This window comes from Pelodiscus sinensis, chromosome 5, assembly GCF_052426305.1.
Source record: "Pelodiscus sinensis isolate ZL-2025 chromosome 5, ASM5242630v1, whole genome shotgun sequence".
NCBI classification, from domain to species: domain Eukaryota; kingdom Metazoa; phylum Chordata; order Testudines; family Trionychidae; genus Pelodiscus; species Pelodiscus sinensis.
In genome coordinates, this window is record NC_143056.1 from 56,810,995 (window position 1) to 56,836,625 (window position 25,631).

Here is a 25,631-nt window from a genome sequence, read left to right on the forward strand (position 1 = left end):
ATCTGTAATATCTCTGTATTGGAGTGTCCTGGGCAGTCCACACTTTTATGGAGATTATGGCATATGCTGGTGTCCTGATACTGACCAATGTTTTAAAAAATAGATCTAGCTTTTTTTTAAAAAAGAGCCATATAGTAACAAAAACAGTGTATTTTGATTGGTATCCTCAATACACATTTTAAAAATTGAGTTGCACAGACAATATGTCTCACAGACTCATAGACTTTAAGGTCAGAAGGGACCATTATGATCATCTCATCTGACCCCCTGCACGATGCAGGCCACAGAATCTCACCCACCCACCCACTCCTGGAATAATCCTCTCACCTATATCTCAGATACTGAAGTCCTCAAATGGTTTAAAGACCCCAAGATGTAGAGAATCCTCCAGCAAGTGATCCGTGCCCCCATGCTACAGAGGAAGGCGAAATATCATTACAAATGCAATCAAATCATTGGCACTGCTGTCTTTAATAAAAATAATAAAATATCATTTTGATTATAGTTAGGCTTTCATCCTGCAAGCACTTGTCTGCACAGAACGTTTCTCAGATGGGTAATCCCATTGAAATAAATGAGATTACTTGTATCAATAAAGTTACACACATAACTAGCCTTTCAAACATATTTTAAAAACGGGAAGAAAATACTCAATCCTACGTATTATCCAACATGGGAAGAGCCTTGTTGGTTTCATGGAATTCTACAGGACTGCTTCCATGGAACTACTAGGCATCTATAATTACTATTTTTTCATTTACAAATTTAACTTACCTTTGCTGTTCCAAAAGTAATCAGTAGCAAATGGAAAACCTGTTTGTATGGGGCCCAAGTTCTCTACTTCTGTGCAAAAACAAAAGTTAAAAATCTACTGTTAAGATAAAATGTGTGAAATAAAATTTGTTTGCCTCTTTCTCTAACACTTCAGATCATTAAACTTCATTTTAAAAAATAATTAACTTTCAACCAATAATGTTGTTTGTTACCTTTTCTCAGCAAAGATAGTGAAAATTGTCTGGAAATAAATCCGTCTATTTCATTTTTGGTTTTTCAAGCAAATGTATGTGAAATGTATCAGATTGTTTGAAATTTCTGTGTGCAAATGTTAAAATGAAACCAAATCAGTTTTCGCTGAAACTTAAAAATAAATATTTTATTTAGGCCATGGAAAGACTTTTGGGGAGTAAAAGACACACCAATGTACCCTGCACAATTAACTGTGGTATTGGAGGTTTAGTCCTTCAAACATTTCAGCATTTACACTGATGTTGCCTAAAAACAAATATTTGTCAGAAGATTCAAATTATTTGGTGTTTTCTTAAAGCCCAGATCTTATAAGCCCTGTGAGAATATCAGCTTTCTTTTTTCTTATAAATAAATTTCTAGCTCTCATAAGCTTGAAAACATAAAGGCATGAGAATAGGCTGGGGGGCATTCCCCCAAAACTGCAAAAAGTGTGCAGCTGTAGAATTTGAACATCTTCGCAGGAGGCTCTGCAGGAGCCAATACACATGGGAAGCCAGCTTAAACGCTGATTCCCATGTGAACCAGCTCCAGTCTGCCCCTTGGCCCCTGCACTGCTGCCTAACAAAGGCAGCAGCACGGGCAGGGGATGGGGGTGGGAGGGCAGGCAACTCTGTGGGAGCCGTGCTCATGGGGAGCCAGCTTTTAAGCCATCTTCCCTTGAGTGCTAGTTCTCTTCTGTCCCTTTGCACTGCTGACAGCTCCATGAAGCTGGCACACATGGAGAACCAGGCTTAAAAGTCAGCTCCCCACACATACTGGTTCCTGCCTGCCCCTCCAATTCACACTGCTGCCTTCGTGGGAAGCAACAGCCCGGGGGGCGATGGGACTTGGCAGCTTGGTGGGAGCAAATATGGGCAGGGACCCAGCTTCTCATGTATACCATTTCCTACCTACTCTGCTGACTCTCTTATCAGAGGCAGAAGCACGGGAGGCAAGGAGCTCTATGGGAGCTGGCTTTTAAGCCTCAGCATCAGCTCCCGCCTCCCCATTCTGTGCTGCTGTCTTTGTGGGAGGCACAGGCAGTGGCATAGTGAAGGGGGGCGGGAGGGGCAGTTGCTCATGAGTGCCACGCTAAGGGGGTGCCAATTTAGCTATTTCCAGGCACCGCTGCCTTATATAGAAGGCTCTAGCTGGCATCACATAGTGTCATGCTTTAGTGGGGCAGGGCTGTGGATGCTGCTAGGGCTGGAGCATGGTGCCTGCGCCCCACAACCAGGTCTCAGCCCCTGTGTGCAGGGAGACCTGCTGCCCCGCAGAGCCCCAGTCCCCAGGCTTGTGAGTTGCTCACCCGCCACTGCAGCTGGGCTGTGCAGACCTAACGTGCCAGCCTTGACCCTGGTCCTGCAGTGCCCAGCCACGAGCAGTTGTGGCCCCCTGGCCTTACATCATAATCTCCTGCCCACGAGTGTGCACTTCGTGTCCAAGTGGCGCCTTGCTCCAGCATCCCCCGCAGCCCCGGAGGGCCAAGGAAGAGGTGCCTTGGGGAGAGGCGTTCTTATTTTTGCTGACTTAGAAATAAATAACATGTACATAGTATCAGAGGGGTAGCAGTGCTAGTCTGAGTCTGCAAAAGCATGCATCTGACGAAGTGGGTCTTTGTCCATGAAAGCTTATGCTCCAACACTTCAGTTAGTCTATAAGGTGCCACAGGACTCCTTGCCGCTTTAACATATACATAGTAACAAATGCCTTGAGGGCGGGGGGCTGGACTCGATGACCTCTTGAGGTCCCTTTCAGTCCTATTATTCTATGATTCTATGATTGGGGGACACAAATTTTGCCTGTGCCCCATGGCACATAACACCCTTGCTATGCCACTAGGCATGGGGTGGGTGGGAAGGGGGCTCCACAGGGGCGGACACACACAGGGAACCATCTTAAAAGCCAGCTTCCCACGTGCACCATCTCCCACTCCCCTCCCTCCCTTGCTGCCTCTGATACAGCCGCAGCAAGGGGGGAATGTGTGTAGTTGTTAGGATTAATTGATAAACTCTGGCTTATTGGTTAATCCTGTAAACAATTACACACTGAGGTCCCTACTTTAAAGGTAAAAGAATTGGTCCGGAGATGGCAGATTAGGACCCACAGATTTCTGCATAAACACACACAGACTCACAGAATTCTGTACGCTCCTACACACCCACCGAATTCGGCACACATCTCTCTTCTCCTTACACCTTGCCTCCCAAGCACTACACAGCTTGTAGGAAGCTATGGTGCAACACTTCCTGATCCGTGCAAAGATGCAGCCAGGGAGGGAAGCAGGTCAAGGGACAAGTATTCTTTTTTGTGTATCCCCTTCGAAGTGAGTGAAGGATGCACACACTCCCTCCCCCCTCTCCAGACTCTCTGCAATGTGGCCTGTGTCTGCTCTTCCACCTCCCATGGCAGGGGCAAAGAACAGCACTACGCGATGCAATATTTGGAGGTAAGGGGAACAATCAGGAAGTACCCGCGGCTTGCCATGCAGCCTGGGCTCCGCACTCCCCTTGCAGCAGTGGTTGAAAAGGGGTCGCACCCTGGGAAACCCGACACACAATCCGAGCGCCCTTCTCACGCGCACTCGGAGCCTCCCCCGCGCGCGCGCGCATCAACAAAGCCTCCACCTCCCTCGAGCGTTAGCTCCTCCCAAGCGCCGCTGCGCGGTCCACGCCCGTCATCTCCTTATGCCTGAGAGGCGGGTCAGCACAGAGCCACTAACTATCGCGCATGGGCGTTGGGTTCTTTTGGCGTTGAGCGTCAGAGCCTTGCTACGGCTGCCGCGCCAGCCTCTTCTCTCTCCCCCCGCCCTTCCTGGCGCTGCCCCTTGTTGTGTGACTGGGAGGCTCCTGAGCGCGAGGAATGAAGCTGAGCAAAGCCCAGTATGATGAAATAGCCCAGTTCCTGGGGCACGTGCAGCCCACCAGACAGAGCCTGAGGAAGCTGCAGGAGAGATTCCCCAGGTAAGTCTGTCCTCAGTCTACACCTTTAGGCTGGCCCCCGTGCCACTGCAGCCCCCGCTCCTCTGGCTGGTGGGGTGGCCTGCAATCTCCACGCATGGATTGTAGGGGCCAGAGCTTGTCCTTAAGGATAGTCTCACACGGTGGCTGTGTGCGTGGTGCACGATTCTACATGGTACAAAATCACAGACACACACCCCTCTAGTGCAACATACAGTTGTCTGGGGGGTAAAGTTTGGCTTGTGTCTCCTGATGAAGGAGAACACAATAAAGGATTCTCCCAAAATAAAAGCTCTTTGGTTATCTTATCTGAACTAAGCATGTAAAATCCTGGTTAGCCAGATAACCGGTTAAATGGGTGGTGAGTGCTTCAGCCGGGCCAGGCCTTCTGCAGATAGGGTGGTGAGAACAACCCTGCCTCTGGCCCTGTAGTGTTGGAGCAGCCCCTGCGATCATGTGAGGATTACCTGTTGTGTTCCCTCTCTCTGGGACATCTGGTATTGGCCACTGATGGCAGATAGGATACTGGGCTGGATGGACCTTTGGTCTGATACAGTATGGCCGTTCTTATTTCCGACTCTCAGGATTTGAGGTGAAATCCTGCTTGGGCTGCCATTTCCCTTCACTTTGAGAGATGTTTGTGGTTAACCAGTTAGCTTCACTGCTTACCAGTTACATTTACTGATGGTATTAGCTAATTAAAAGGGATTTACATTCTTATTCACATCTAGTACTGGAAAAGGAATGGCCTGCAAACACTGATGTAATTTTTCCCTTCACATTAACCACTGCATGTTTGTTTGAAGGCCTGATCAGAGGCCACCTGCCTAGATGAACATTAACCCGTGTCACTTGATGTCACCGTTAAAATCCCCAAAGGCTGTCTCCCAAAGGTAACAGAAAACTTGAAAATGTGAATCTTAAAGGGATGAGCATAGTTATTGCTTGAAAACACATTCGATTAAAGCACACTTGGATTAAACAGAAGAGCGTGGATGGTAGGAAGTTCTCCATGAAGAGTTGGACTTAGTTTCTTGCGTTTATTTCCTACCAGCTATGATAGAAGTCCTGTATATTAACCTTCAAAAGGCTGTAATGTCCTTCTCTTCAACAGCTTTTTGGGAAGTGGGTAGATAAGAGGGTTAGGAGGCAATCATGTTACATGTTGTGTATGCTTTCTGAGTGTTTATGACTAGTTTATCTGGGCATTGTTTGGGGAGCAAAAATTGCTTTTTTTGTATTAAATAAAATTAGCTAGACAGCTTGAGAATCAAAATGTCAGGAACATGATGAAAATAGGTGGTATGAATAGATTTTTTTTTTATTATGTAGTAAGTTCCTCATCCTGAGAGTGAATATAAAGTAGATTTCTCAACAAGTCTGCTCATGTTGCTGAGGTCAGGAAGGATGGTGGCTAAGACATTGGGTCCCAGATCTGAGTTCCAATCTATTCCTGCCATGTTGCACAAATTTTCTGTGCGACACTGAACTAGTCCCCAATTCAGTTAGTTACAGTTAACTGAGTGAGTTGATCCACTTGGGCAAATCCTGCAGAAATCAGTGTGGCTCTTCAGAAGTGGATCTGATGGTAGATATTAACTTTTATGGTTTCACTTCCCATGAAAAGGGGGTAATAATGCTTTAAATTAATTGATGTCAGAGATACTTTAGATTGGGGTGGGGAATCTAAGGCCTGGGGACTGGGTGCAGCCCCCGGCTTGTTTGGATTTGACCCTCGAGGTTTAGAGCTACTCCCCTCCCAGCACTGGAGAGCCTGTATGTACTCCGGTTCCCCTGCCATCCTCATGCAGGGCTGGAGCACACAAAAATCTACTAGTCTGACCCCCCCAAGGCTCTGGTGTGCAAGGGAAATGTGGGGAATGACATTGTCCTTCTCAGTTGGGGGCATGTCAGAGAGGTGTTGGGTTTTTGGGGTTTTTTTTCACTTCCTCACCCCTGCTTTAGGTATTATGGTGATCAACACAGAAGAGCCTACAAATAAATTTTAAATTAAAATACTGAAGTGTGCTTCCTTTACCTTAGCCTGTAGGATTCTGCTTAATCAGTTAACTGGTAACGTATATTTAGCCAGTTAACTGATTAAATGGAATTGTACGTCCCTAATTGCTAGTTTTACATACCTAGTTGTACCATACAGAAGGTCCTAGTGTATGTAGATCAAGCCTTAGTGTTTGTAAGTTACTCTGATGTAACGATCTTTCCCTACACTAAATGTTTTCTTTTGCCCAAAACAAAACACAAAATACGCCCACCCTCCCCAACACAACAAACAAATAAACCCTCTGGAAAGCAACACTTCTATCTTCTTGGCACCTGTCAACCAATATTGTTCAACATTGAGCTGGATGGACTATCTTAATGAATAAGAGGGTAGTTCAACCTCCCTTTGAATTCAGTCATTAACCTCTGCTTGGAAAGGAAAGTAAAAATGCGCATTGTAGTTGCATTTTTGTGACAGTGACAGCTATCCACTGAGATTTATTAATGAGGAAGCTGGAAGCTGGGAAAAATGATTAAACTGAAGTGTCCATGAAAGATCTTTCAACTAACTGGACCGCCATTTCAGTTACCAAAAAAGCTCCCACTCCCTCCAAAATGTAATACTTTAAAATTAATACAAATAGCTTTTCAGCCATTGAGACCCCAGAAGTAGCTGAAGATTTTCCAGAGATTGATCTCCACTTAGCCCACTTGGTCCGGTGTTCACAGAAAAGTTATGTTGGCTTTAAGTACATCACTCTGGGTTGTGAGAAATTTCAAGCCCTGACGTAATTAAGCAAGCTAGCAGTGTCTCTACTGAGGATGTAAAATGCCCGTTTAAACCGTTAGCAAATTAACAGATTAAACGGGATTCCATGGGCAGAGAGCTGCTTGCCGGCTATCCATTCATATTCCTAGCCTCTTGGGGTGAAAAGATTCTGTTGCTGTAGTAAGTGTATACACTACAGCAGCATAGCTACTATAGCCATTCTAGTGCAGACATACCCTTAGTAGAATTAACTATAGAATAAAGTTATGTCTATCCTTAAAATGCTACAGCAGCACAGCTGTAGCTGTGTCACTATAACTCTTTACTGTGGACACAGGTTATAGTGATGGGATGAGAAGGGTTCTGTCACTGTAGTTAATCCACCTCCCCAAGAGGAGGTACAGTAAACTTCCGATAATCCGGCACCTTTAGGACCCAGGGGGTGATGGATTATCAGATATGCCGGAATATCTGGAAGGGGGGGACTATGAGAGGTCTGGGGTGGGGGAAAGATGCCACCCCAGACTCCTGATAGCCCCCCCTTCCGGATAGTCTGGCTCTGCCCCAGGCGTCCCTGAATCAGCCGCTGGTCAGTTTCAGCAGTGGCTGAATCGGGAGGTCTGGGGCAGAGCAACTGGAGTGCTCCCGGGTGGGTCCCGCGGTGCCGAGGGGCGGTGCTACGGGACCAACCCGGCAGCACCTGAGCTGCTCTGCCCCAGGAGTCCCCAAGAGCAGTTGGGGTGCTGCCGGGTTGGTCCCGCAGTCCTGAGGGGCAGTGCTACAGGACCAACCTGGCAGTACCCCAGCTGCTCTGCCCCCGGCTTCCCCGATTCAGCTGCTGGTCAGTTTCAGCAGCGGCTGAATTGGGGAAGCCGGGCGCAGTGCAGCTCCAATTGCCCGGTTGCCCGGAGCACTTCTGGGTTCCTGATGGTGCCGGACCATTGGGAGTTAGGGGGATGTCCCCCCCCCCCCCCCCCCCCCCCCCCCCCCCCCCCCCCACAAAACCATTTCCACAGGGGTCAGGGGAGGTAAGGGAGTAGTGGTTACTAGGTGAGAGATTCCTGGCTCACACCCAGTCCCAGAAGCTTCACCTTTTACTACACTAAAGAAGGGGGGGGGGAGTCTACTGGCTCTTAATGCATTTAAAAATCAGAAGTGGATGTGGGGGGCTGGGACCCAGCGTGAACCAGAACAGCTGATTCCCTGCTCATGTCCCTGCTGCACTCAGTCTTTTTTCATTTCAGGCTGGTGCACAGCTGGGGGGGACCTGATGCAAGCTGGGAATCAGCTGGCCCAGCTTGCTGTGCATCAGCCTTTTAAATACAGTAATTCCTCATTTAATACATGCCTGCTTACCACGTTTTCACGATAGCACGATTTTTTTTTTTAGGAAACATTTTTTTTAATTACACGACTGTCCCCGGAATAACATGATTTCCCCAGCTGGCCCATTTCTGGTGACTGTGCAGGGCTTTCCCTGCAAAGTGGCGGAGGGTTTGCTGCTTGCCGTGCCGTTCCCTGGCGACCCTCTCTTCCCCCCCACCCCTTGCAGGACGCAGTGCAAGTCGCGGCAGACCTGCCACAGGGGCATACTCCCAACCTAATCCCCCTCCCCTCTCCTTCCCTTCCCTTCCCCAGAGCCAAACACCTCCCCTCCCTGCTGTAACCCACTCTCCTTTCTCCCCCAACCTTATGTCCCAGTCCCAACAGACACCACCACTTGAAACGCAACCCCCACCTTTTCACTTAACACGATCATTTTCTGAAACATATCTATAGTGTTAAATGAGGAATTACGGTATATTAAGAGTTTGCCAGCTCTTAATACCTTTAAAAGGCATAGCCACAGTTAGGTCCAGATTAGGTCCTGGGCTTGGGAGCTAACCCTGCTGCGGCTCCCCCGCTTATCGACTAATTATCTAGTCCATGGAAAATCCATGGACTAGTTGATTAAACTAAATTTAACATCTCTATTTCAAACACATGCATCAACTTTTTGTCTTCCTTCCCACATATCCTTTACCAGGTGCTTTGATCCTACAAATCTATAGTTCAGTATTATACAGTTCGGGTGCCAGGACTTGCTTACTAGGGATGTTAACTATTTTTATGTAAACATATAAATGCATGAATTTTTAGTGGTTATACGTTTACATGTGGGGTTAGGGCAGGCAGGAGCCAATGCTCTCAGAGAGCCAGCTTTTAAACCAGCTCCCCCTGAGCACTGGCTTGCCCCTTCTTCTCCACTGCCTGTGTGGGAGGCAGGAAGAGGGGGCAGGCAGTTCTGTAGAGCCAGCATGCACAGAAAGCCAACTTAAGTCAGCTTCCCAAGCATATCGGTTCTCGCCTGTGCCACTGCTCCCTCTGATATAGCTTGAAAGCTGGCTTCCTGCGTGTATCTGTTTCCGCCTGCTACCCTCCCCTGCGCTGCTGCCTCTGTAGGAGGCAGTGGGGAGAGGGTAGGTGGCTCCGTGGGAACTAGTACATGTGGGGAGCCAGCTTCTGCCTCTTTTCCTGCTGCTGCCTCTCATACAGAAGGGGGGGGGGTGCTTGTAGTCATTAGGATTAACCGATAAGCCCTGGTTCATCAGTTAATTGTTTAAATGGCTATATATTAACATTGTTATTACATACCATAGAAGATACAGATGGGAAAAGATTATCAGTTCTAGGAAAACAATGCAGTTAACTTCATATTTACTGCTTACATTGCTAATTGCACTTCACTTTGTTGGAGTGGAGGGTGCAGTGCTGAAGTTCCATAGACTATGTCCTTAAGTCTAAAATCCAACAAGCCAAGGAAATTGCCAATAAAAAAATCACCTCTTAAACTTTTATTTATTAAACTCAATTAATTGAGTTCCTTGGAATATTTATTGCCTTTAAGAATAAATGAGTCAAAGAAGAGTCACAAAAAGGCGCACTCAAAAAAAAAAAAAAAAAAAGCTCATGATACCATCTAAATGTTTTGTTTGTTAGTCTGTAAAGTGCTACCAGATCATTTGTTGTTTTTCAGTATCCTTCTTTAAACTGTGGACACCAGAAATGGGTACAATATTACAACGGTGGTCCCAGCAGTACTAAACACACAAATAACGTAATCTCCTTCTCCTACTCAATATTCTGAATTTCTTTCCTTTTAGTATTCAAAGATCGTATTTGCTAGTTAGGTTGCAGTATTGCTCTGGAGGGTCATGTTCAGCCATGAATCCAAGACTGATTATCAGCCATGAATCCAAGACTTTTTTCAGTGTCTGCTTTCCAGGATAGACATTTGTCTATACTGAGTTTGTAATGCACCCAGATTATTTAATAGTTCTGATGGCTTTGCATTAGCATCCTGCTGTCTTATTTACTGCTTCCCAATCTTTTTGTCATCGGAAAATTGTATCAGTATTATTTTATCTCTCTTCCCCCCACCCCCAGATTATTGATAAAAATTGGTAAATAGGGATAAGAAACATTGCATGTGAGATCCCACTAGAAACACACCTGCTTAATGATGTTCCCGTTTGCAATGAAATTTTGAGAGACAGCCAGTTTTTAATACAGTTAATGTATGCCATGTTGATTTTTATATTTGTCTAGCTTCTTAATTAAAATGTCATGCAGTACCAAATCATATGAATAAGTATTCTACATCATCACTATTACCCCTCTCTTAGGGTAGTCTTATCTACTATGTATTTGAGATTGTGTCTCAGTTCGTTTAAGAACTCCTGATTGATAAGAGCTAGCTCTTTAGCAAATTTGGTATGCTGCTTCCTGTTATAATTTAAAGCAAAGTAAGGGTTGTTCCAAGACTGTGATGTGGCTGGAATTTGATTTTTCTCATAAAGTGGAGAGGGAGGCATTTGGTTGAAGGGACAGTTGTATTGAGAATGACCATGGAAGGGTGTAGCTAGAGGCCAGTGATAGAGGGTCAGGACAGCTATAACCCCATTGGACTGGCATGGGTAGAGGAAAGGACCACTATTTACTATATATTTCAGAGAGTTTGTGGCTCTGTGTCCCGCATGTGGGGGACATGTACCCCTGTCCTGTCTGTGCCCACTGCAGCGGCCATGGAGAGGTGCTTCCCATCTGGCCCCACGCTGCTGCAGTGAGTGAGGGCCGGGGTAGTCTTCTCTCTCTGGAGCAGCATGCAAACTGAACTCCTCATCCTGGGCCCCACCCCACAACTATTTAAACGAGGAAAAAATAAAATATATTTGAGTTAAGGATCCAAGCAATGCTGGACAAATAGTCTAGTTGCAAATATATAAATCAGGTTGTCAAACTTTCTCTTCCCTCAGTGTCATCACACCCACCCAGAGCTTTCTGACTGCTTTGAGATGGGAGGGTAAGGCTTTGTGTTGTCTTACCTCTCAACCTCCTTTTTTATTTTCTAAAGGATGAAAGGAGAGTTGTCTTAGGAGACCAGTTCTTGAGAGTCACCTGCCTCTTAGTAAAACTATATGCGACAGCAAAGTAAAATTGACACAATTGTTGTCCGTTTCATCATTACACATGGGTTTGAATAGTAGAGAAAGTGAAAGTGGTCAGTGGGATGGGGAAGATTGGAAAGCTCAGTAAGTAATAGAGGCTGTTTGCTTTCAGATTTAAGAAAACAGCAACCTAACAGTTTTCATGTGCAAGGGTGCCTTGGCATTTGTAAGGACTGCAAACATTGTAATTGAAAATAGGGTTGTGAAAGTGTAACAATGTACCTGGTTAACCGAAGAGGATGGGCCTTCATGGCTACATACAGGCTCCTGGTATGTGCAGAGAGCTGTCTTAAAAGCCAGTTCCCAGCACACACTATCTCCCAGGGAGCTGGCTGCCCCCCACCCTCCTCTGCTGCCGCCTAAGTATCAGAGGCAGTGCAGTGGAAGAGGAAGGGTCGGAGGGGAAGAGGTGGGAGAAGGTGGGGAGCCATCTGCCCCCCTGCATATAACCTTTATTAAACATATTTTAATATTCCAAATTAGAAATGAAATTTTAAATATGGCAGTCCTGCTCTGCTCCTCCTTACCACTTGATGTGGAATTTTTCCAGTGGCCATCAGTGAGTGAATCATTTTGTTGATTTTAATGGCACTACTCACTCACGTGAGGAAAAAAGCAGGATTCGGCCTGTAAGCTTAATTATGGGTGTGTCTGCACCGCACCTGTAGCTTGAAGTAAACTACACAATTTAAGCTATGCAAATTGCATAGTTTATTTCGAGTTAATTTTGAAATAACTCATTTCAAAGACAGCGCCAAATTTCAAAAGAGCACAATTCCAAAATGTCCCTTACTTCTCGTGGAATGAGGTTTGTCGGGATATCAGAGTAGCAAGCCTATTATATTTTGAAATAATGGACTTGCTCAGAATATGGAATAGCTATTTTGGGATATTGGAAGTATCCCAAAATAGCTCCACAGTGTAGCCATAGCCTATATGTTTCAATTCTATCTTCAAAAATGGCAGCTGTTTGCAGTAGTGTGCCAGTTTAGTTTATTTGGAATATATGGCATTTCAGTAGTCTAAACAAATGCTAGTTTCCTTTCAAGGTTTTATTTTTTTTTCCTGTCTGTGAACTGTCAGACTCAATATCATGGTTTATGGATGATATGCTACACTACTGTTTTGTTTTGTCAATAGTATTTGTAGCAAAAGCTAATATAATTTAAAATTAAACTTGCACTTCAAGCTACATTTAGCTGAGCGTGTAAATGACCTGAGAATATTAGATGAGATCTTAAGTTGGAGGCTTGAAATACTCTGTATAAACTTACTGAAATTTTGCATATCAGAGCAATCAATAATAATGAACTCCTTTGCAGCCAATAACTTTTATAGCAAATTAGAATGTAAGTCCTCAATTACTTGAGTAAGTTGCAATGTGAAAACTGTCACTTCTGTTTTAAAGAGGCTGTTAAAAGGCTGAATGCTATCTTGAACTCTGAGGAGTATTTTAATCTATATTTTAGCCATGACGTAGAGAATGTGACACTCAGTAAAGTTTGCTCAGTAAGGTGGTGTATGGCTTCCCAATAGCTATTATATATAAGTAACTTTGAATGTGCATGCACGCAATTTGTATTCAGGGCTAAAATGCACATTCTCTTTTTCAAGATTTGATCAGAACTTTTTATTGAATTTGCAAGACAAATTGCATGGAAATGGTCAAAATCCAGGTGAGACTGCAGTACTACACAGTCAGAATGAAAGTTGTGCTTACTCCACTTCAGAAAAGTTAATGATGAAGAAGAAAGTTTGAGGACTTACTTTTGGGATGTATGTATGAATTTTTTCTTTTAAAGTTTTGGTTGGTCAGTGTTTACATTTGTGAAGTAGATTTGTCCATTATTGAAAGTGACAAGTACATTGGGGTTAGAGACACTTTATTTTTCTCTCTCTGTCTATTCTGAGATGTATGCAGTATTGATATAGCCAAGATGTGACTGCTGTAGGTGATTTCTTTTTCTAGTTAATCTCTGCAAAGAGCAGTGCTTGTTACAATTGTGAAATGTTGAACCTGGTGGATGTGGGGAAGAAACTGTGTCGTGAATTGCAGTAGTCATATTGGCTAGAGAGAGTGAATCTGTCCTGCCCTGAGGAATTTGTACAATGACAAATGTGTCTGAAATCAGCTCATGTCTTTATTCAAAGTCTGTTGAAATTGGTGGGATTTAATGGTGAAGTATAAGACTAAAGCATCCTGTTGAAGCATATCTGGAAATAAGCTTCCTAGAAATAAGCTATTCTCCAAAATGCCATTGTTGTATATTTGGTGCACTTATCTTAAATATAGACGAAAGGAATAAATGTGTTGGAGTAATAGATTAACTGTACTCGTTTTTGGTGGTTACACGGCATACCTTTTATGTGATGATTTTGTAAAGTTATATGTTTGTAATACTATTTAGTAGCCTAGTAATATAACTATTGTAGCTCTTTTGTCTTTTGAGGTATTTCATCCTGCAGCAACTTTGTTCTCAAAGACACATCCATGTCTATAGATTTTAAAGGCCAGATTACTGTGTTTAAGTATATGTTCCATTGCATCCTTAACACTGGCCATCTGTGATTTTTTTTTTTTTTAATTTACTAAGGATATTTGAGCTATTGTTAGTCATAGTTTGTGTATGAAGGACTGAAATGGTAATTCTGGTTATTCTTCAGGGACCATTATGTATGATATAATTCTTCTGAAGTCTGAAAAAAGTTCAGGTTAAGAGTTTTACAGAAAAAAGAAATTTGGTACATCATAGTAAAGAATATTTTATTCATGTGATAGCTTTTTGGACAATCATAGTCTGAGCTATATTACAATGGCACAATAAATTGCTGAATATACTGTCTGCTGAATATGACCTCACCATGAAAAATTTGATGTGTTAGAGTAGGAAAGGTTGGAATATATCAACCTTAGCTGACAAGGAACTTTGAATTTTGACCTAATACAAATGACCTCTGTGTGCAATAAAAGTGAGCTTAATCTCCAGGTTAAGGTGGAGGTGGATGGCAGGGCAATGTGAAGAGGCTTGTGCTGGATCTGGATGGATCATACCTAGAATTCATAGAAATAGAGAAATAGTTTTTTGGATCGCCAGATAGTTATTTAATTTTTTTAGCTCTGTTTGCCACCCTGAACCAAAGTGTATCTTAGTACATCTGACACTGGAGCTGCATCTTGTTCAATACTGTCAAGCTGGAGGACTTCTTACTCAGACTCCTGTAACCCTCATTGTACTAGGAGTAAAGGAAGTCAGAGGAAGTGTGCTCTATTTCAGAATAAGTGCTGTGTAGATGCTCCCAATTTTGAAATAAGCTACACAATTGACATAGCCTTTGGGTGAATCTACACAGCAGGGCTCAATTTGAAAAAAGCTATGCAAATTGAGCTATGTCTGCACAGCAGTGTTATTTAGGAATAACTAACATTATTTTGAAATAACATAGTCTGTGTCCACACACAAGCAGTTATTTCAGTATAATGTTGAACTGGAGGACTTATTACTCAGACTCCTGTAACCATCATTTTATGGGGAGTAAGTGAAGTCAGGAGAAGAGTGCTCTATCTCAAAATAACTGCTATGTAGACAGTACCAAAAGTTGAAATAAGCTATTTTGATTTAAGCTACACAATTATCATAGCTCAACTTGCATAGCTTATTTTGAGTTTAGCCCTGCTATTTCACTAACATGCTAATGAGATATGCCCTAAACATGAAATTCTTTTTATGGATAATAGTGATTCCTTGTATGTCTGTGTGTGTTTTTAAATCAGCAAGGAAGAAAAAAGTTGGAGACTCTAATGGAAGGAACCTCCACTCCTTTAATAGAGCCTGCAATATATATTCTCCAGGACTGATCAGCTCTGAAGGCTCTAGAGGTTTGATGATTGGAATGGCAGGAAATCACGCTTTCAGGACATAACGAATTGACTAGGCCATCCATCATTTGTTAGCATGCACTGAAACACAGGGTTTGTGTGCAGAGGCCTGTGATTTAGTAAATACTTGGGAGATGAATAGAGCTTACACACAAGGGAAGATATTGCTGTCCTTCAGCAGCCTTAGACAGAGATTCCTGCTGAGAAGGCCGTCTGACAGCAGCTCATCAGTAACTGGCCTGTCACAGTCAGTGATGCCCACCAACCATTGCCAGTATATTAAATGCATTTTTAATATCTGCTTCAGTAGATTTAATGAAGAGAATTTAGTTTCCATACTCTGATCATTGCTTCCTCAAGTGTTTTAAAGCATAGAGTGTAGTACTTATAAGAGAGAGAACTGTATTGGTACTTGGGAGAGCTGATTAAAAAAGGAAAGTTCAACAAAATGGTAGACAAACAATAAAAGTAATTAACTGAGCAATCATGTTATTGTGAAACAAAAATGATTTTTTAAAAAATAAGTCAATATAGTCTTATAATTTGCTTCTATCTGGTAGGAGACCATGCATTGCTTTTTGGAGTAGAGGGAGTGAGAGAGATGTGCGCTATGGTTTGGTTTCTAGTGTGACTGGACTGACAAAATCATGACCGCTTTCCCTGAGCTTTCAAATTTTAGTACTTGAACCAAAGGGTAATGCTCTGTGGCTTTCATACCTCTTGAGAAGGTGATTGTTTTGTATGAGAAAAAGAACTGGAAGAGATTTTGTTTTTAATTACTCTTTAAATATCTTAATGATATGGTAAAATGTTCATCAATAAGAGAATTAAACCAGTGTTGGGGGAGGGGGGGAGCAAGGTGAGTAGTTGTGTAACTTGGTAAATTATCTAAATTTAATATTTTTTTATCTGTGATACATTTTTCAAGGTCAATATTTTAGATCAAGTCCATGTTAATCATGTACCAAACATTGGATTAGAAAAAAGATAGCTACTACAGTTCACAATTTAAATGTTAAACATTTCATTGCTATATACGTTTACTGGGAATTTTGAATTCATATTAGATGAACAAGACTACATATAAAGCAATATTTTCTACAGTACTGGTTGGATTATTAGATAGTGCTTTAGTGTGGATGACAGTGTTTGCTACAAAACAAAATATTGTTGCAAACATGCATTTTAAAGGTTTACCCTCTTAGTCTCTCTCTCTTTAAAGTCTCTGGAATATGCTCCGTATTTACAGAACAGGAAACATCTACAGAGTGAAATCTATAAATGTGATTCTTATGTGTGTCAAAACAGTAATATATTAAATGCAATAATTATAAAAATTTAAGACCTGTCTTAAACACACTTACATTTTTATAACACGGGGCAATATTAAATAACGCATTTCCTCGTTTGTATCTGTTTGCCATCATTGTAGGCAAGACCTGTGATTTATTGCCTAAATTAATGACCAAGATTATTTTCGTCTTGAAATATGCTCTTAAGCTTATCATATGCCTAAATAAAATATATACTTTTGTGATGGTCATTTTTGTAATGGTTTATCCTCCTAAGTGCCTTATTCAGTGAACGCAGCATAATATTCTGCAACCTGAAAATAATCTTGAAATACCTTTTAGTTTTCACTGTTGAGGAAAAGTTGATGAAGATTTCAGAGAGGATTTATAATACAGTATTTTTTTTCTCTATTTCAACTTTCACCTTATTATTTGAGTGGCAGTCCACCAGAAAGTTTGAGAAAACAATGTCTGTCTTCTCAGAGGTAGTGTTACTAACAATCTGATCAACTCCTGCTCACTGAATATGAGATCTTGGTCCCTTTAGAAATAATGGCAAAACTACAATTGACTTGAATGTGGCCAAGTTTTCATCTTGTAAATAAAGTTCTACCATCTTTCTGGCTTTAGCAGTTCCAGATTCTGATTTATCCGGTAAAGTCATTCTCTCTCTCTCTTTGTGCTTTGACCTCTGTCCTTGAGTGGTAAGAGAGTAGAGATTACCTTGGCCACCTTTTATGAGGGGGAACCTGCCACCCACCCTATCTAGTAGTACAACCAGTGCTGTATAAAACATTGCTTTATGTTAGAGATCTCGTGAGCTACCACCCGGTGTTTAATCTCCCTTTTTTAAGCAAGATAAATTTAGAAGCTAGCAATAAACAGGCACCAATTCCACTTTCTTGGACTTGTGATCAGGGCATTGGGTTGCTCTGGTGAATGATCTCCTCCTATGCATACAAAAGGGAAGTATATCCATCCTGCAGCCTCTGTCTGGTGTCTTTGTACCATTTGGCATTCCTTCCCTGTCTCCAAGGAACATCAGAAATGAATGAAAATGCCCTGAAATGGCACAGGTCCTTCTCAACGCGTTGGGGATCTGCCTAAGAACAACTTACTCCTTCACCAGCATCATCCCTTTGGCTTAATCCAGTTCCCCATGTTTTGCAACATGTATAAAACTGTGTGGAGAACTGGAGAGACAACATGAACAGAAGTGCCAGTAATATGTAGATAATGCTCTTGGCTGTATATTATTTCATGAGGTACTTTATAACTGATCATTGCAATGAAATGCCCAAGTAGCAATGGTGGCACAAGCAGTTGTTTCTATCTGTGCTGGCCAGAAGTCTGCCTACCATGTTATTAAATGCAAACCCACTAACGAATTTTCACATTTGTGACTTATCATTATTGCAACTTTTATATAGGAGTAAAGTCATAAAGTCTGATAAAACTAACGTTAATAGAGAATGCTACAGCTCATCTGTGTAGAATAAGTTACGAGCATGTCAGACTATTGATGTGCTCCTTACACTGTCCGTCCATGGAAAGAAGTTCATGTCAACATCTGAAATTCAGAATCCTCTCTGACATTGCCTCTCTCCTCCTTACTATGGTGCCTACTGTGCTACATTGTACTGGAACAGTGGAACTTCTAAGTCAGCAGGCCATGAATTCAGGAAAACAAAACTTTATAGGGGTGTTTAAAAAGTGGTTAATTAGGTAACCGTGTAACCAGTGAAAATCTTAGCGGTTACATGCTATGGGCTCTGCAGTATAAAGGCTGGCAGCTAGTGCTCACTGGGATCTGACTCCTAGTCCCACTCCTGGGGAGTTGGCTGCACTGCAGACTTAGCAGTATAAGCAATACACTGCCGAGCTGCAGCATTGGATGGGAGCTGGTGCATGCTAGGAGCCAGCTCCTGGCCCCACTCCTGGTTCCTAGTTCTGCTCCTGGGGACCAGGGAGTCAGCTGCCACTCTGCACTGAGCCTGTAGTGGGGGAGCAGCAGCTGGCTCCAGTAGGGTGTGCCTAGGAGCCAGTGTGTAACCGTTATGGTAACTGGTTAACCATTTAAATGGTTACATTACTACATCCCTAAAACTTTTTAGGAGCTGTTCCTATGGAACTCCTGTAAAAAAACAATTTTCCAAAAAGGACCGTATAGTTCTGGGGTGTATTTTTAAGAGAGTTTAAAACAAACAAAAGGAAATATTTCTTCATACAGTGCACAGTCAGCCTGTGGAAGTTCTTGCCAGAGGATGTTGTGAAGACTAGGGTTTAAAAAAAAAAAAAAAAAACAGGGTTAAAAAAAAAAAAGCTAGATAGATTCATGGAGGTTAGGTCCATCAATAGCTATTAGTCAGGATGGGTAGCAATGGTGTCCCTAGCTTCTCTGTCTGGAAATAGATGATAGGAGAGGGATCACATGATGATTACCTGTTTTCCTTCTCTCTGAGGCATATGGTATTGGCCACTGTCGGCAGACAGGATACTGGCCTTGATTGTCCTTTGGTCTGATCCAGTATGGCCTTTCTTATGTTCTCATGCAGGTTGCACCTCCCTTGTCTGGCACCCTCAGGACCTAAGTGTTCCTGGATGAGTGATTTTGCTGGACCAGGGGAGATCATGGACCTCTGTTGCTGGTCCTACTCCTTGCCTTAGCACCCCACCGGGCTTCCTAGCTGCCCCATTCAGCCCAGCAGGGTCATGAGCTGCACTTCCTGCCATCCCTTTCCCCCTTCCCCCCCAAGCCAGCTGTGCAATGTGCCAGCCTTCCTGACTACCCCCTCAGCCCAGCTGAGCTATGTGCTGGGTTTCCTGGCTCCCTCCATTCCCCCTCCCCCCAGCAGTGCAGCAGCTTCCTGCACAACCTCCTTCCCACATAGTGCTGAGGTCCGATGCCCTCCAGCTCCTCTGCTATGCGCTGGGACACTCTGAATCTGGGACCATGGATGTTGCTAGACCAGAGAGTCGTGGTTTGTAGAGGTGCAATCTGTACCTTGATAATTTGTGTTTTCCATCTAACAAGTGAACCAACATGTAAGAAATGAATTTATTCCTTATTCTATTTTCATATTACAGGCAGTCCCCGACTTACGTCGGATCCCTACTTACGAACGGAGCTTTTCTCACCACGGGGGATGTGGGCGCCAGGACCGCCGAGACGCGCCGCGGTCCCGCTGCCCTGTCCTCCGTGGCGAGAAAAGCCTGGTCTGCTGGGGGGGGGGGGGGGGGAAGGGCGCAGCTAGTGCTGAATCGGGACGCCTGGGGTAGAGCAGCTGGGGGGCTGCCGGGTTGGTCCCACAGCGCCAAGGTGCGGCGCTACTGGACCAACCCAGCAGCACCCCAGCTGCTCTGCCCCAGGCGTCCCCAAGTCAGCTGCTGCTGAAACTGACCAGCGGCTGACTACAGGAAGAGCTGCTCTGCCCCGGGCTTCCTGGAATCGGCCGCTGATCAGTTTCAGCAGCAGCTGACTTTGGGACACCTAGGGTAGAGCAGCTGGAGTGCTGCCGAGGTGCGGCGCTGCGGGTCCAACCCAGCAGCACCCCAGCTGCTGTGCCCCAGGCGTCCCCAAGAGCAGCTGGGGTGCTGCCGGGTTGGTCCAGTAGTGCAGAGGAGCGGCGCTGTGGGACCAACCCAGCAGCACCTCAGCTGCTCTGCCCCAGGCGTGTCCGATTCCGGCGCTGCTGGTCAGTTTCAACAGCGGCTGAATCTGGACGCCAGTTCCGACTTACATACAGATTCAACTTAAGAACAAACCTACAGTCCCTATCTTGTACGTAACCTGGGGACTTCCTGTACAAATGAAACCTTTTGATCATGAAATTTAATTCCTCAAAAATGGAGAGGTAACGGGTGAAGAAGGCACTGTATTTTCCTCCATATCGGTTGAATTTCTTTCCCAACAGCAATCTATGAGAGATTGATAAGCTTTCATAAAAATCTCTTTTTATTTTAAATATTTTTCTAGCATTTCAGTATGGCCATTGGGCTTGTCCTTTTCCTGGGTGGGAGTACTGTTGGCCATCCAGTGCAAACTAGGGATGTTAAAGACCGGTTAATGGAATAAACTTTAACAACAAATAGTCTTGTAAGGTACTACAAGACTATTTTGTTGTTGTTTAAGTTTTTCCATTTACAGACTAACTTGGGTACCCATCTGAAGTGGTTAATTGAATAATTGACTAAACTCATGTATTCTTATTAGTTAGTCGACTATTCCATAGTCCTCAGGAGTGGGGCCAGCAGCCAGTGCATTCTGGTCCCACTCGAAGGAGTCCCCTGCCACTCTGCGCTGCTGCCTCTGTTTCAGAGGCAGAAGCATGAGGTACCAGGCTGGAGCTGGCCCTCAAGGGGAGCCAGTTTAAAAAACAGCTCCCCTTGCAGAATGGCTGCCAGTTGCCCTGTGCTGCTGCCTCTGATATAGAGGCAGCAGTATGGGGTGGCAGCAGCCCTTGTCTAGGGGTGGGATGGGGGAGGAGGGGGTTTGAGCTCCCAGATCCAGCGTGAGCCAGAACTGAGCTGGGCTGCCTGCCTGCCCGGCTCCTAATAAACTTTAAATGCAGAGCCGCAACAGGGTTAGGTCTCGGACCCATCACAAGCCAGGACTGGACTAGGCTGCTGGCCATCCTGCTAAAACAGGGGTTGGCAACCTATGGCTCACGAGCCTCTAGGGAGCTAAATATGGCTCTTCTGGAGCCTGAACTTGGCTCCCCTCTTATTCCCACTGCAGCAGGGAGCCAGTGCTGGTGCTGGAACCTTACAGCCCCTGCAAGACTGGAACCCTGGAGGGTGGTGCAGGGAGGAGAAAGCCCCGAGGCTCCCCATCGAATCGGGCATGTGGGGAACAAGCAGAGCTAAAAATGCCTTGGGATGACAGCATTTTCCTTTCCCTCAGCTTGTGGGAAACCAGGAACCAAAGATAGCAGTGTTTAGGGAGCTAATTTGTTCCCTTGGAAAACATTTCCTGCAGCCTCCCCTGCCAACTCTTCCCAGAGGCTTCCTGTTGGTGAATGGGAACAGTGGGAATTGTCACATGTTTCTTACTGCATGATGCGAAAACGAGTGTCCCCCCCCCCCGACCCTCTCATGCCCAGACACCTCCCACTCACCCCCTAGCCAGAATTTCCCCTGCTCTCAGCCCCCTGGGTAAAATCCCCCCTGCTTCCTGGTCAGACACCCCTTACCCTCTGCCGAAAATGCCACGTCCTCTGCACAAAATCCTCCCTGCCTCCTGGCCAGTCAGCCTGCCCCATGGCCAGATCTCTCACCCCCCTCCTACACCCCACCTCCTGGTCAGATTCTGTACTCCCTCCCCATTATCATTCACTGGCAGCCCTGTCTCACATACTTAATGTCTCATTTTTGGCCCCAACTCAGAGCCTGGTGGGCGGGGGGGGGGGGAGCACAAAATCCACTTATCGTGTAAGGTCAGAAGAGTAAATCTGGCCTGAGGCCTTGAACCTTAGTCCTCCCTGTCCCTCCCCCCACTATGGGAATGGAGCATCAGGGAAGTGAGGTGTTTCAGTTGGGGACCATATCAGTGAGGGTTGGGGGTTTTTGGAGAGGTTTTTTGCTTCTCATTTGTATGGCTCCCAACTGATTTTTCTGAGAGTCACTGGCACCCAACCCAAAAAAGATTTCCCACCCCTGCCATAAAGAAAGACAATGTTGAAGCCTTTTGTGTTGGACATAATATTGTACTTTGTTTACAAATGAAACCTGGCCAACAAGCCCCCAGTTGGTGCCTAGCCCCTATCTTGCTGCAGCATCATAACACTCCTGCAACCCTTCACCCACACCAACCATGAGCCAATCTTACACCTGAACCCCTTGCCCTGAGCCCCTTCTATCTTCACAACCTCAAACTCATGCACCCCCACATCCTCAGTCCCCTGTCACTACACTCTGGAACCTCTACACACCCCAACCTTGTGCCCTGAGTCCATTATACATCCCAATCTACTACTCTGAGCCCTTCATACACCCCAACCCAGAATCCTGCACCCCCACATCACCAGCCCCCTGCCATAAGATTGACAGAAGACAGCTTGAAGCTGGATTTGACCAGTTATGATGCAAACTTCAAAGAACTTTGCGAAAAGATGCAGTAGAAGTCCCATTAAATAAAGTCTGTGAGTACAAGGTTTCATTTCTGCTATCATTAATCATTGTCAATTATTGATAATATTAAGTTGTATATTTTCAATCATGCTAATAGGCATTCTTATATGTCTCTTTGTTAATTCCTTGTTCTGAATTTTGATGTAGTTTCGCTCTTTGATTTGAAAAAGTTTCTGATCCCTGTGCTAAAAAATGTACTGGCTGGGGGATAGTGGGGGGCAGGGGAGAAGGGAAAGGAAATGCATGTTCTATAGCATTAACCTATAAGCTTTTGCTTATTGGTTAATTGACTACATTATTACATCCATAGTGCAAACAGTTTCTGATCTTCTTGATAAGAGACAAGATCAAACCATATGTTTAAAATTTACACTGGAACCACACTGAACTCCTGTGTGGCTGAGGTTTTTATTTGTTTTTCCTCTCAGTGTTTGCTACCTATCGATAACAATAGATTTGGTTGAATTTATGTAATTTTTATTGCTTGTCTGTCTGTCTTTACCAAAAAAAAAAAAAAAATCCAAATACAGAATCTCACCAACATTTTATCTTGGGCCAGAATGATTATTGTAAGCTCTATTTAAAATTATTAAAATATTCAGTAGAAAGTGAAGTGCTTATGTAATTTGCTGCTGAATACTACATGCAAGTAAAATACTACATGGACTTGGAATCATTTGTTATATTTTAGTGTATGAAGCAGTAACTGTGTAAACCTTAACCTTGTAATTTTGTGAGTTCTACTTTGTCATGTATCTGTAACAGGTAATCAAAATAAATCATGGAAGATGAAGAAATATTTTTCCAGAGCTTTCGGTGTGCTTTCAGAAGTGGAGCTTGATCCATGAAATTTTAGTAAGCATATTAAATAATATAATATATGCAACATATTAGATCTGATAAATGTCTTATACAAAACAATTTATACAACATATGTTGAACTGCGATGTGAACAACTTAATGATTATAAATTATGTTAATCTTTCTTGCTATATTTACTTTTTGTTAAAATCATAGCATAGTTTCAAATGGTCTAATTTTTTCAGAAGATAGTAGATATAAAAAAAGGTGCAGGTCATCTCCAAGATGGTATGACAGTGATCCAAGGTTCCTCAGCTGTACCATGTACATAACACAGATGTTGGGAGAGTCATCTGTCAGCTATGCCTCTCCTATGGAGTTAAAGTTCTAGAGGGAAAAGAATTCGACACAGTGCTGTCACTGTTACATTTTCACAATAGAAGAGCATGCAAATATTGAACCTCCTGCTTAGCTGCAGTGCCCTGTCTAATGTCTGTGCTGGTTAGAATAAAAAAATAGTGGGTGCATCTAGGACTCATAGATCTGACAAAGGTCATGCTATGCTGGGTATTTGAATTGGAAATTGTCTGGACTTAGATTTTATAAAGCTCCCAGTGTTGTCGGGGAACATTTCAGCAGGGTTTTGTCCCTGGAGAGGCCTCTTAGGCCCCTTTCTGTCCTATGAATGAATTTAGATGTGAGGGTTTCTCCTGCCTTAAAACTGTTAAGTTCATTTTGCATACATCCCTAGAGAGAAAAACTGGCAGATGCTTTTGTCTTGGAAGTGTTTAAAAGAAAACTGCGGAACAGGAACAAGAGAGAGAGGGGGCCCTGTGTGGAGTCCCAGAACATTTTGGAAATGACCAATATGCAGTTTTCATCAGTACTAAGGCGGGGCGCAATATGGTGCCTGTAGCTCACTGGGGAATATGAATGTTGATTAAGCATACTCCGAGGCTTTGAAATTCTGAAAGCAGTGTCAGAATAATGGATGTTGAGCAAATGTCAAGCATTTGTTAATTTCTCTGTTATTTGGAGTTTATCTACCATGATCAATCAAATAAACTAGTGCTTCTCTGTTGTGGCATGTGTCATTGATATGGTGATTAGATGGCTGGAGAGTCCTTCTGGGTTTTTTTTTTCAGGTAACAGATTACATATAAACAGTCATAACTTTATGTTAAAAGAATATATTTTTTTTTGTGATTTGGTTTAGTGAAAACTGGTACATTAGCAGCGTTCTTTGTGGTACCAAGAAAAAATTGAGTTTGAAAAATTACAAGAATGATAAAGGACATTTAAAAATCTGTAACTTGTAGTGCAAATAAATATGAAACTCAATTTTTTTCTTGGTACCACAAAGAACTTGCTGCTTAAAAACAAAACAGATCTTGACATCCCTGTTTTTACTGGAAAACTGAATTTAAAAAGTCAATTTAAGAAGGAGAGATATAGAATCTGTCAGAACTTTTTTTTTTCTCCTTAAGTATTTAACAGGAGAAATGAGTTAACTAAGTTATCAATAACATGCAGAAATGTAAATAGTCTGACTAAAAATTCCTTCAACTATGAATTCTCACTTTCTGGTCTTTTGCCTTTTGTGATATCATGGTTACTCTAATTCTGCAGTTTTCCTAGGAGTCCTGTACCATATTAGGATCTGATATTTCTAATGCAAAGAAAAAACAGAAAAAATAACACTATCATGTGTCTTGAGTGTTGTAAATTGAGTAATCCCCTATGTTGAACAATACATTTAGATGTTAGCTGCTGCTTGTCCCTGTCTCCGCCACCTTTTTCTTTTAACACTGCCTTTGTCCTGTGCTTCTTCAAAGTTCAAAATCTCTCCTCCTCCTCCCCCATGGTAAATTGCTTCAGCCTATTGTGATACCAACAGGGCACAAGGGAGCAATGTGGTCAGCGTCAAGTCTGACCACCTTTGCCTGACATGTTAGGTACCCATTTTACAGCTGGGCGAAATGGAGATTTCCTTTCAGAGAGAGATCAATGGAAATTCCAAGCCACAACCTTCAGGGTTGTAGTCAGTTGGCTTTTCCACTTGGCCACCTATTCTTGGCTTAAAGGAATTGTGGCAGTTCAGACAGGTGACATGGCTGGCATCTATGCGAGGTTAGCCATTACTTGCATTCAAATCCTTTCTAGTTTGTAGATTAGGTTTCAAATAAAATTCCTATTCTTTTGCTCCCTTACGGGGGAGAGCACTGTGATTATGTCACATTAAGGAGAGAGGTACAAAGACCACTGAGGAGTGCTTTAAGTGTGTAAATATTTGTGGGTTTTTTCTTTTTT

The 25,631-nt window shown here is 43.5% G+C and overlaps 1 protein-coding gene and 1 long non-coding RNA gene across 7 annotated transcripts in view; one reads left to right on the top strand and one right to left on the bottom strand.

Annotated features, from left to right (window-relative positions):
* Window positions 1–3,556, bottom strand: part of LOC106732673 (uncharacterized) — a 151,023-nt gene extending 147,467 nt beyond the window's left edge. The window contains exons 1-2 of the long non-coding RNA XR_016349627.1: window positions 775–3,556; window positions 328–412 (exon numbers count right to left, since the gene is read on the bottom strand). This is a non-coding gene — a long non-coding RNA (uncharacterized LOC106732673). The remainder of the gene's footprint in view (window positions 1–327; window positions 413–774) is intronic.
* A 162-nt stretch (window positions 3,557–3,718) lies between these two features.
* The window catches only part of CDIN1 (CDAN1 interacting nuclease 1), a 215,175-nt gene continuing 193,262 nt past the window's right edge, over window positions 3,719–25,631 (top strand). For 5 of the 6 annotated variants that reach the window (XM_006132709.5, XM_075927024.2, XM_089778454.1 and 2 more), the window contains exon 1: window positions 3,719–3,968. In XM_006132709.5, the coding sequence (XP_006132771.2) occupies window positions 3,868–3,968 (101 nt within the window). In that variant the 5' untranslated portion in view covers window positions 3,719–3,867. Of the gene's footprint in view, window positions 3,969–23,285; window positions 23,376–25,631 lie in introns of all 6 variants that reach the window. The other variant, XM_089778455.1, reaches the window with a different exon arrangement.